Source organism: Geotrypetes seraphini, chromosome 18 (assembly GCF_902459505.1).
Source record: "Geotrypetes seraphini chromosome 18, aGeoSer1.1, whole genome shotgun sequence".
Classification (NCBI taxonomy): domain Eukaryota; kingdom Metazoa; phylum Chordata; class Amphibia; order Gymnophiona; family Dermophiidae; genus Geotrypetes; species Geotrypetes seraphini.
In genome coordinates this window covers 32,174,594-32,187,380 of record NC_047101.1, presented here as the reverse complement: position 1 = coordinate 32,187,380, position 12,787 = coordinate 32,174,594, and the positions used below count along the sequence as shown (strand labels likewise).

Below are 12,787 nucleotides of genomic sequence, written 5' to 3'. Positions count from 1 at the left end.
TCAGATTTCACCCATTCATGTCAATGGAAAAAATGTAAAAAGCTGCCATTCTCACAGTAATTCAAAAATGGCTTGACCGATTTGAACGAAACTTGGTATGCTGATCCCTCACTACCTGGGGTGATATGTTCTGGGGGTCTCGCGGCCCACCTGCACACGTGGGCGGAGCTACAAACAGAAAATCAGATTTCATCCATTCATGTCAATGGAAAAAATGTAAAAAGCTGTCAACGCAAAAACGGCTTGCCCGATTTGAACGAAACTTGGTGTGCAGATCCCTCACTACCTGGGGTGATATGTTCTGGGGGTCTTGCGGCCCACCTGCACATGTGGGCGGAGCTACAACCTGAAAATCAGATTTCACCCATGCATATCAATGGCAAAAATGTAAAAAGCTGCCAACGAAAAAACGGCTTGCCCGATTTGAACGAAACTTGGTATGCAGATCCCTCACTACCTGGGGTGATATGTTCTGGGGGTCTCGCGGCCCTCCTGCACACGTGGGGGGAGCTACAAACAGAAAATCATATTTCACCCATTCATGTCAATGGAAAAATGTAAAAAGCTGCCAACGAAAAAACGGCTTGCCCGATTTGAACGAAACTTGCTATGCAGATCCCTCACTACCTGGGGTGATATGTTCTGGGGGTCTCGCGGCCCACCTGCACACGTGGGCGGAGCTTCAAACAGAAAATCAGTTTTCACCCATTCAAGTCAATGGAAAAATTGTAAAAAGCTGCCAACGCAAAAACGGCTTGCCCGATTTGAACGAAACTTGCAACACATCTTCCTTTTCAGTTTAAGAGCTTGCAAATTCCAGTGAGACTTGCCTTCTCTATCACAATCAACAAATCACAGGGATAGACTATTACATACTGTGGAGTGGATTTAAGATCCCCCTGTTTTTCCCATGGTCAACTCTATGTTGCTTGATCAAGGGTGGGTTCACCCAAGAATTTATATGTTCTTGCTCCTGGAGGTGAAATTAAAAATGTTGTTTATAATCAAGTTTTGTGTTAGTTGTATTGTATTCATTTTGTCAAATCTTTCACATTATAATTTGAATATTGTACTTTTTATAAAGCTGTAAAAAAATATTTTCATTCACCACTATAAAGTATCTTTATTTGAATCCATTTACAGTGTTATTGCTATAATTAAATACCCGTGCAACGCCGGGGCATCAGCTAGTAGTACTATATACAGAAAGCTGAAGTCTTGTGTGGGTTGTTACCTGTGTTGAGCGAGTTTGGGAGTTTGATTTGGGAAACTTTTGGAACTGAAGTGTGCGGCCATCGCTCTCAGCAGCAGTTTCACAGTCTCTGTATTATTTGGCTCATAGGGCCTTATGGACTCTTTTCCAAAGTGCAGAGCTGATGCTTCTAAAAAAATGCTGGACTTGTGGGTCTGCTGAGATGAATTTAAAACCATTTTGGGAGTCAGTATGGGATAGAATCTTTGGTTTTTAAACTTTTTCAACTCTGGAATGATCTCCCCTTTTTTTTAAGGAGTTCCAGTTCATTTCAATTTTTCCGTAAATCTTTAAAAACTACTCTATTTGTTTGAAAATTAATTCTTTTGAAATTTTGATGTTATCTTCTATTTGTCATTTGTAAATCATTTCCTGTTTATTTAATTGCTGCAAACCGAGTCGAGCCTTCTCAGAATGATGACTCGGTAGACAAAGTTAAGCTTTAGTTTAGTTCAGAATTATAAATATTAGGAATTTGCTCCGTGCTCAATTCCATTGCAATCCGTTGTTGTATCTCATTTATTAAGTAAGGAGCATGCTAAGCTCTTTGATTCACTCCTGGACTCTGTAGTCCATACCTGAGTGGAAAGACAATGCGGGTGGATTCAGTATGTCTCACCAGGAAGTAAAAAGAAATTGCCGCAGTTAAGAGACGGAGCTTTTCAGTGTTTAGAAAGATCTGAAGTAGAGAATGACACGAGGACAAATTTTTCCCCATGCCCGCAGGAACTAATCTAATCTAATCTTCTATTTCTGCGTTGCTCATTCCTAGGTAGGTTCAAGGTGACTTAAAGAGGGGGGGAGAAGAGAAGAGGAGGGAGAGGGGTGGAGGAGGAGGAGAGGATACAGTTGATTAAGTGTCAAATAGGTGAGTTTTCAGTTTCTTCCGGAATATGGTGTAGTAGGAACTCAATTTTCCCGCCCGGTCTCCACGAGTTTTATCCCTGTCCCTGCCTCATTTCTGTAAGCTGTGCCATAACCGCTCAAGCCTCGAACACTTATGATTTTAAAGTGTTTCAGGTTTGTGCAGATGACGACAAAGCTTGCAGGAAATGGGGCAGGGGCAGGAAAAGAACTCGCGGGGATGGGAAAAATGTGGATTGATCTATGAAGAGGGTTGAATTCTGGTCTTTGTTAAAAGGGTCTATGCATTACATTTGTTAGATCTGGGGCTTTGGGGGTTTAGTTTTTTGCACTATATTATATTTTATTTAGGGGTTTTGTTTTTTTAGCATTTCTATTTGTGAAAATAAAAAATTTAAACTAGAAAAATAGCATTTACCAACAAATGCCAACATTTAAATCACTGTCACCAAGCAATCATTTGACGCGATTGATATGCATGGGAATGGGCTGTTTTGGAAGAATAACTATGTGCCTTTTCTGTTTCAGATTCACCAAACCTCTGACCTTTGCAGACTGCATCGGCGATGAGCTGCCGCTGGGATGGGAGGAATCTCACGACAAGCAAGTTGGAACTTACTATATTGACCACAACAGTCGTGAGTGCTTTAGAGCTATTTGATGCAAGCGCGTGAGGAAGGGATTGGCGAAGTCTTAAATCAGTGTATAGGGCACTAGTGAACTAGAAGAAAAAGTCTCCCCTGGCCCAAGTCGAGTAAGGGGAAGAGACAGCCCTGACAAGGCCACCTAATAAATTATTATTAGTGAATTAGTGTACTGGCACAAGCTGTGCTGATTCTGCGATGGGGCAGTATGTGGGGGTAGGGGGAGGTGGACAGAAGCTTGTACTGCTGACGCCGGCAATGTACCTGTCTTAATTGCAGAGTGATGCATTTTGGGTGCAGAACGCTTTGGAGGAGGGATAATTACTGAGGTTCACACCGAAATAGGAAAGAGTCTATGCTATAACTATACACTTCTCCCTCCGTATTCGCGGTTTCAACATTCACGGTTTCGATTATTCACGGTTTTTAGCTTGCTGGCTCCTCCCACCCCAATTATGTCAGCATGCATAGAGAAATCGCTGATTCCAAGTGTTTACAGAGCTAATTCCCAGCACTTTCTTCACCGTGTTTTGCCTCTCCTTGAGGAACAGGCCAGGTCTCCCACCTTGTTATTCGCGGTTTCACCATATTCACGATGGTTTTTAATAGAAAACCGCAAATAACATGAAAAAGTTATTTGCGGTTTTTTTGTATTTACGGTTCTGTTAATCCCCTATCACAGCAAATACGGAGGGAGAAGTGTATCTGATGATTTCAAGGTAGCAAACAATATGGCAGCCAGAGCTAGATGGATCCTACAGATCCTTCCATTACTTTTACATACTCATACATCATGGTATGTCCGAGTTCATTCACTAGTACAGCACCATTTAGTCTTTATTATGAGGCCAACTTTCCCTCCATCCCTTTCAGTTAAGCTAGGGAGTCCCATCTGTGAGAATATGCTGTCTGCTTGTCCTGGGATAAAACACAGTTACTTACCTGTAACAGGTGTTATCCAGGGACAGCAGGAAGATATTATCACAGCCCGCCCACTTTCCCTAGTTGGCTTCTTTACTTGGGCATAGAACTGATGACTTTACGAGCCAGCGTCGGGTGGAAAGGCACGCGTGGTGCGGGCAGTCTCGAAGCTTCGCGAAAAGCTTAAAGTGACAGTACACTTTAGCACTGTCCGTACCAGGCTCCATAGATGATGTCGCCCATCGGTGAGAATATCTGCCTGCTGCCCCTGGATAACACCTGTTACAGGTAAGTAACTGTGCTGTACCTGAATAAATTCATGTTAACCATTCTGAGCTCCCCTAGGAAAAACAGTATAGAAAATCGAATAAATAAAATTAATAATCTAGGCCGCTGACAATCTAATCGAGGTACATAGGCAAAACAAACGAGAGATTTCAGGCTATTTGTCTCCTGAGTCTCTACCTGTTCTGCGGATATATGCCATTTTTCTAGATATTAACCCTGTACCTCTCCCAACTTCTCCATGTGATACAGACTTTAATAACATTATTCAAAGCATTTCAAGTTTATGCCTTTTGGAGAGAATGTGCTTTCTTTTGTGTAGAAGCTGATGTATGCCTGCCTTTGTACGCACTATAAGGTGTTCCGTCATGTCTCCGATGCTTGACTGTGTCTAGGGTAGTGTAAAAGGTTCCTGTTGGACTTTGAAGATCGGGGTTCTGGAACTGACTTTGTGGTTTAATAAATCAAAGCCTTGTGATATGTTTAAAGCAGTCATGCGTGTTCTTTGTACTCTGCGCAAATTGATCACGCAGTCTGGGCCAGAGAGATTAGAGCGGGGAATGTCCAGTGCTTCCTCTTTCCTGCTCTGCTGCTCGTTGACAGCTCAAAACTGCTGAGACGTCATTGCTAGCACGTATAGTCCCACCGGGATTGTTAGTAGGTAGGAGGTGCCTGTTTTTCCAGTGATTCTCTGCTTGCTCTTACTAAATTGCCTTGGTGGTTTTATATTTCAAGTTGTTCTGGATCTGCTCCAGTCTGGTTTCCGCCTTTACATTCCACAGAAGTAACCTTTGCCAAAGTCTCCTGTGATGACTTTATGGCCAAGGCCAGGGGCCTTTTCTTAGCCCTTAGCCTCCTTGATCTATCAACTGATTGCAAAGAGAGTAGATTTTGGGTTGGATTTCCCCAGACATGACCTCCTTTTAGAGAAGTGTTTCTCAACACACAGTACGTGTTTCCCTTGGGGGTACGCGGGCCGCCTGTTGGGGGTACACGGCCTGGCTGCCACCAGGGAACCCTCCCTTCCTGCTGCACCACCCCGTGAAGCTGACCCTGCCACCTCGTTGGAGCCGACATGCTCCATCCCTCCCCCAGCAGCAACTCCACACAGGGACGGGCCATGGCGTGTGCAGCAACTCGCATGCTGCACGCGGTCGGCCTACAAAACTCCCCCCCCCAATGTCAAATTTGCCACTCAGAGTTCTATACATATGCTGGCATTGTCTCTTAACATAGGTAGCTGTTCCAGCTTCAACAAAAGCAGACATAGCATTTATGCAAAAGTCTTTTCAGACCACTTTCTTAAAGAGCATGAGTTTTGTTTTGTGAACACCGCAGGTGGGCCTAACTACGCACTTCACCACCTTCTCTTGCTTAGCAATCAGGACTGAAAGTAGGTGATAATGATTTGATGGGTGATGAAGTTTAATTCAGCTCCATGCTGTTGCTACTAAGCAAATGTTTGAAGTGAAACACTACTGGGAGTTTTTCTTTCTAATCACCTGCATGTCATCAGCGAAGGTTACCAGAAGAGGGAAGGGAAAAGCCATTAAGATTCCAATATTATGCAAATGTTGACGTGTGAGTTGTCAAGGTTCAAGTGAGGCTTGATATATGGAGTAGAGAATGACACGGTGACAAAATTCATCACCGTCCCCGTCCCCGCGGATAACTGCGGGAAATAATCCCATGTCATTTTCTAGTGTTTATTTCAATCTCAATCCTTCTATACCAGCATTCTTCAAAGCAAAGCTTGTGGGTCAGTGGTTGTGGCCATTCATACTCTGATTCTTCCCTCTCTCCTTAAAGAATGACATGTAAATAGTTTACTGCGGTTATCCACGGGGACGGGAACGGCAATTCATTTTGTCACCATGTCATTCTCTAATATGGAGTTTGCCTTCCAAGAACTTTAGGTGACATTTTAGTTTATCTGAGGTAGGCGCAGAAAGTCTCATGGAAGAGCCACAGCTCTACTGAAAATTTAGCTTTGCAAAACTGCCTCAGCCTGCTAGAAACAAGAGCGTGCATATTACCGCCATGAGGCGCAATGATTAAAGCTATAGCCTCAGCACTCTGAGGTTGTGGGTTCAAACTAGTGCTGCCTGATTCGCCGATTCAAATCAATTCACCAGTTCACTTCAGTAAATCAATTGAAATTAATTTGTTTTCCCAAAAATTTGGACTCACCGATTCAGTGAGTGACCCCCCCCCCCCCCCCTCCTCCAAGGTGAGACTTGACATACCTCTGGGCCTCCTAAAGCAGCAGCAGCGGTTGCAGTAGCCGGCCAGCAGAGGTAGACCCTGGGCAAGTCACTTAATCCTCCACAGCCCCAGGTACGTTGGATAGATTGTGAGCCCACCGGGACAGACAGGGAAAATGCTTGAGTATCTGATTGTAAAACCGCTTAGAAAACCTTGATAGGCGGTATATAAAATCCTAATAAACTTAAACTTAGAGCTTTGAACAGGCTACTCGTGGCCTGCTCCACTGGGGCCTTCCCTCTTCCGCATTTCTGATGATGTCACTGATGACGCAGCAGAGGGAAGCCCTGGTGGGCAGGTTGTGAGCAGCCTGTTCACAGAGCTTCTTATAACAGATGGCCACTGTCACTGCTTTAGGAGGCCCGGAGGTATGTCAGGCCTCATGGAGGAGGGGGGGGGGGTTTGGTCAGGAAGTGCTGCACAGGGGGATAGGAGAAATGGAAGGCTGCTGCAGATGGAGGGGGGAGAGAAGAGAGAGGAAGAATTTTTGGACATGGGGTGGAGGAGAGAAAGAGATGGATGCAACAAAGAGGTAGAACAGGGTGAGAGGGAGAAATCTTGCATATGGTGGAGGGGAGGGAGGCATGCATGGAGAAGAGAGGGAGAAATGTTGGACATAGGGTAGAAGGCAGGGAGAGATGGTGCATGAGGAGAAAGAAATGTTGCACATGATAATAGAGGGAAGGAAGGGAGAGATGCATGGAGGAGAATAGAGAAGCACAAACAGAGAGAGAAAGATGGTAGACAGTGGGAAAGAAACAGAAATGTTGGATATGGCAGTGGAAGGCAATGGAAAATGGATGGTGAACACAGAGAAAGAAGAAAATATCAAATGGGCAGGAGACCCTGATGAGCAAACAAAAGCCAGAGCCTGGGACCAACATGATTTGAATAATAAAATGATGAAACAACAAAAGGTAGAAAAATAATTTTTTATTTTCTATTTTGTAATTACAATATGTCAGATTTGAAATGTGTATCCTGCCAGAGCTGGTGTTAGTCAGCGAGCGTGAGCTAGGATTTAACAGAGAGAGGAAAAGTCTTTTTTGTTTATTTTGTTTACACCACAGCGTCGGCATGGGGTTAGAGAGGGCAAGGGGGGGGGGGGCGGGCGGGGTGTGAAGAGGCTAAAAATAAACCTGCCAGAATATTTGAAAAAAATGCCTGATTGAGCAGGAAAAGCAAATTGAATCGAATTGAATTGAGAAATTGATTCAATAGGCCAAATCGAATTGAAAATATTTTCCCTGAATCGGGCAGCACTAGTTGAAACCCACGCTGCTCCTTGTGATCCTGGGCAAGTCACTTAGGGCTAGATTTCCTAGCCTTACCGATCGTGTCCCGACCAGTTTGCGACCCCGACCCGATTCACTAACCTTTCGATCTGATCTGCACCTGATTCGCGCATGCAAATGAGGAGAAATGGCATGCAAAGTAGGAAGGCAGCGATTCTCTAAAGAGAAGAAGGAACACCGACTGGGCTGGCCAACCAAAAAACCAGAAGCGACTGCTGAGACTAGTTGCTTATGTCCTTTCCGACTGTCCTGCTCTCAAAAAGTAGCCTGCTCTCTGCCGCCCTGCCAAACACCCGCGCGGGTGGCAGGAGGGATGCCCGGTCCCTCTGCCCCCCTTAGCCGGCTGGACACCACCCCCCCCCCCCCCCCCCGCCACTACCAAACACCTGCGCAGTGCAAGCTTAAATATATGGCAGGAGGGATGCCCAATCCCTCCTGCCATCAATGCCCTCTCCTTTCCTTCCTTCCCCAGACCCCCAACAAACAAACGACAGGAGGTAGGCCCACTCTCTCCTGCCCCCGGACCTGGACAATGACGGCCCCTCCCCTCTCCCTTACCTTTAAAAGTTTGAAGCAGGAGGGATGCTTAGTCCCTCCTTCTCCGGACTCCGGCGACGCAATGCGACCTTAGGCCCCATCCCGGTGCATCATGTGATGCACGGGGAGTGGCCTAAGGCCCTGATTGGCTCAGGCACCTCGAGCTCCTCCCTTCAAGGAACCACAAAAACTCCTTCCCCAAACTCTACATAACATAATCGCACTAATCTACTTGTATCTAACTCATGTATATTGTACTTCAGATGGCTGTAATTCTAATGTTTGATTGTAAACTCTTCCAAGCAGGGACCGTCTATAAATGTCAAAATATACAGTACTGCGTATGCCTTCCAGCGCTATATAAGTGTTAAGTAGTAGTAATGTTCCTCTCTATTGAATAATTACTACAAGAGTGGGCAACTCCGGTCTTCAAGGGCCGTAATCCAGTCGGGTTTTCAGGATTTCCCCAATGAATATGCATGAGATCTATTTGCATGGACTGCTTTCAATGCATATTCATTGGGGAAATCCTGAAAACTCAACTGGATTCCGGCCCTTGAGGACCGGAGTTGCCCACCCCTGGATTTCTACATCTCTTACCTCTGGTAACTACTTAGTTTATATTTCAATGTTGTAACTCATAAATGTAATGTAAACTTCTTGATTTGTAAGTCGCCTTGAATCTAGATAGGTATAGAGTGGCCCAGATTTTTGCTTTGATATTTACTTTATATCACAATACCATCCTCCAACCTTATGGGTCTGGTTTTCGAGGCAGGTACAAAAATACCATCTTTTCAGCCAAGCTGGAGGTGCATAACTATTTGTAGTTTTTCCATCCTATCCTCTCCTAACTCCTGGAGACACCATGATAGGGTGAGGCAACCCTGTAGAGGGGTGGGAACGAATTTACATGCACTGCAGGTGAGATATATCTAACCTCAACAGAGAGTGTTCCAGTTTTCTACCACTCTGTGGGTAAAGAAGAACTTCCTTACATTTCTACGGAATCTATCCCCTTTCAATTTTAAGAGTGCCCTCTTGTTCTCCCTCGTTCTCCAGGGTGAACAACCTGTCCTTATCTACTAAGTCTATTCCCTTCAGTACCTTGAATGTTTCGATCATGTCCCCTCTAAATCTCCTCTGCTCGAGGGAGAAGAGGCCCAGTTTATCTGATCTTTCGCTATTTAATCTGGATTTTGGTGGCCTGTTAAGTGGCTTGACTGGTTGGATTGCCTCCATGCATGCATTTAGTATGCATTTAGATGTATTTAGACTGTTGTAAAGTTCTTGGTGTGAAGGGTTGTTTTATTTTCTAACAATTAATGGTGTTCCTTTTCTAAAATATTGTATAGATTTTTAGATGTGTTTAGATCTAGCAAATTCAGATCGACAGCTCAGTGGAAGATCTGATTACCAGTACATTCAATAACGTGGAGGAAAAGACCTCAGAAACCCCTGTGCTAGACTAACTGTTGTCTGTTCTCCAACCGGCTCAAGTTTCAATCACTGGTCTAAAAAACCTCTAAACTGTTTAAATTGTTTTAATGAATTGTTTGTTCTTATATCTGGTGCTGAATTTGAGAAGCAGTGACTAGTGCAACAATTTGTGACACTACAAAACTGTAGCTAGTCAATGAAAGTGAGCAGCAGTCTGAACATGGTCTTTACCACTAAAGTGGAGTCAAATATGGGTCTCGTTGGGACGAAGTTAAGTTCTTTTTAGATTGAAAGTAGAGAGTTGCGCGGGGACAGAAATCCCGCCCATCCCCGCCAGAATCCCCTCAGTCCCCGCAAGGAATACCTCCATCCCTGCCTGTCTCTGCAAGGAATCTCCTCTGTCCCCCTCTTCCCCCCCCATAAAAGTTACTTGTCCCCATAAAAAGCAGTTCCAATTTTTTTTTTAAGTCTTAGTTTATTTAAACCAACAATAAGAGATGCATACAACACCGGAAAGAATTAGAATAGACGTTAGGTCATGTGACTTTAGGGGCGACCATTTCTTGTTAAAAGAAATAAGAGTTGGATTTTAAGCTCATTTATGTAGAGCAAATAAATCTGGTTCCACCATCTGGCATAGGTAACTTGTGAGAGGTCCTTCCAAGATCTACAAATGGTTTTTAATGCAGCAATGCGTAAAGAATCAAACAATACAGCATCAAAATCATTTAAAGCAGAATTGAGAGAAAGACTTTCAGGACAATGGTTGCATAAGAAAAATGTGCGAAAACTGACCTAGAAACCCCAACACAAACTCAGCAAGTACTTCATTTGTACTAAACACAATTGGTGGCATAACCATGAGAGGAGGCTGGGCCTCCCCCTTTGAGCTTAGCCCCCCTTAAAATGAACATCTCCCTTGCTATAGCTGGTGGGACATTTTGGTTTTCCATCATCTTGGTCCCAGTTTCTGCTTAAGTCTATCTTGTACTAATTATCTTTCCTGGCCTAGGGAACCTGTATTCCATCCCTGCAGGAGACCTATAGACCTGGGGAAATCCCTTAGGGAGTTCCACGGACCTGCAGGATTCCAGCAATCCCCGTTCCCGTGCAGACCTCTAATTGAAAGTCAAGCCAATTTGAGAACAGACAACAGTTAGTCTGACTCGATGTTTTCTGAGGTCTTTTTCTCAACATTATAACAAATTCATAATAAATATAAACATACAGAAGAATTGGCCAGAATTGAAGGGGACCTGCGCATCAAGATGTTACTCTGCATTACCATAGGTCAGGGTTGCCCAAGTCCTGTCCTTGAGATCTACTGGCAGGCCAGGTTTTCAGGATATCCACAATGAACATGCATGAGAGAGATTTGCAAACCAAGAAGGCAGTGGATATCCTGAAAACCTGGCCTGCCAGTAGATCTCGAGGACCAGACTTGGGCAGCCCTGCCATAGGTTATGGAAATGTCTAGACTGAGTGAGAAATGGACTTGATCAATGTTTCTTCAGCTAATCCTAGAGAATCCCCTTCTCCAGTATTTTTCAAGCAGGGCAAAAACCAAAAAAACAAAAACCCTACAGTGTGAGCCAAGACCATCACTGGGCAAAGTGGCAAGACATTCTGTCAACCTCTACCATATCTGTCTCCACCCCTTGAAACTGGCTTCCTCCCCCTCCAGTTTTTAATCTCCCCCAATACTTTCTCTGGAGGCTGGTTTTCAACAGCTATTCTGTTTTTTCCAGCACCACACAGCTCTCAGTGAGTCTAGAGCCTTCTGAGAATGGACTAGAATTTTGGGTAAGACATAGCTCAAACTCACCAAGAGCTGTGCTACAGATATTAAAGAAAACTACAGTTTTGAAGGTATGCCCGCAGCAAGGCTGAGGAGAAGGTAAAGAGAGTGTGAGCACTGGAGAAAGGGTCAAGGGGCTATACTTAGGATTAGCGGAGGCCAGCACTGCCCTACTCCATTGCATGCAGATAGTCATTGAAGATATCCTCATAACCAGTCTAGCTAGGGGACAATCCAGGAATAGCTTAAAAAACAGTAGATTGGGTAACCTCTTCAGGTGTTCTCAGTCCTCTTCCTAAGATTCTGTGAATGTTTTTTTCAGGACAGAGGGAGGGTGCCTCCTTTAGGGTGAATGGCCTTGACTTTCATGAACTCTCTTCCAGAGACCACACAGATTGAGGACCCTCGAGTGCTATGGCGGCAGCAACAGGAGCGCATGCTGAAAGACTACCTGGTACTGGCACAGGAGGCCCTGGTGGCTCAGAAGGAGATCTTTGAGGTGAAGCAGCAGAGGCTGCAGTTGGCCCAGCAGGAGTATCAGCAGCTGCACGATGTCTGGAAACACAAGTTGGGCTCTCAGACGAGCTGTGAGTACCAGTAACTTCATTCCAGGAACTGAGGAGCGCATACTCGCAGGGCTCAAACACAGCTACTGCCTGCAGTATCACTGTGCTGCCCTCACCACTTTATCTCTTGTAGTCTTTTCATCAGCTACATCAGGGAAGGGGCCTGGAGGGCTTCTGTCAAGCCTTCCACACAGCAAACCGTTCCCTCATCTACAAATTTTCAAAACTTCTACAGGGCCAGCATTAGAGTGGAGTGGTGCGGTGTGGCACATGTGGAAAGGGCTGTGAACCCTGAGCTAGGCCATTAGTTATCGTAACAGCTGTGTAAAGTTGTGCACATCAGTACCTGGTTTTCACAGATATCTGTAGACTTCACTATTAATCTGCATCGTGGGAACAGCAGCAGTGTCCCTGAGACAGACTGTGTAGAATAGGGAAAGTGTCGGTAAACCTGTGGTAATTATTTCTTGCTTAATGAAGCAGTTGTGACTCGTGTGTGTCCTCTTTGTAATTATACTGGGAAATGGATTTTAAAAATATGAATTAAAATTCCAGCCTGAAGGTCATTATGACTAGACTGTTGTAATGCAAGAGCTATAGTCTAAGTGGGTGCTAAAGTGGCTTGGGCCAGGCCACCATTTCAGCGGCAGACACAGGACCAACTCGGGTTGTCCGACTCAAGCCCCCATTAGACTGGGAGCAGTGGCAGATCACAAGTGCAGAACCCAACAGCAGTTCATAAGAAGTTCATTGGTGCCAAATGTAGAAGGGTCAAACCAAAAAAGCCCAACTTGGCCATGTTTTGCACAGGCTGCATCAGAGGTGCACGAGAAGGAAAATAAACCAACCCTTCCTTCAAGTGAATGTGCTTAGTCCATTCAAATCAGTAGAGACTCTCTTCAGGCTCAGTATTTGGTTTG

The 12,787-nt window shown here is 44.7% G+C and overlaps 1 protein-coding gene across 1 annotated transcript in view; it reads left to right on the top strand.

Annotated features, from left to right (window-relative positions):
• Positions 1 to 12,787, top strand: part of WWC1 (WW and C2 domain containing 1) — a 223,179-nt gene that overhangs the window by 114,912 nt on the left and 95,480 nt on the right. The window contains exons 2-3 of the mRNA XM_033927312.1: positions 2,645 to 2,754; positions 11,685 to 11,888. Of these exons, the coding sequence (XP_033783203.1) occupies positions 2,645 to 2,754; positions 11,685 to 11,888 (314 nt within the window). The remainder of the gene's footprint in view (positions 1 to 2,644; positions 2,755 to 11,684; positions 11,889 to 12,787) is intronic.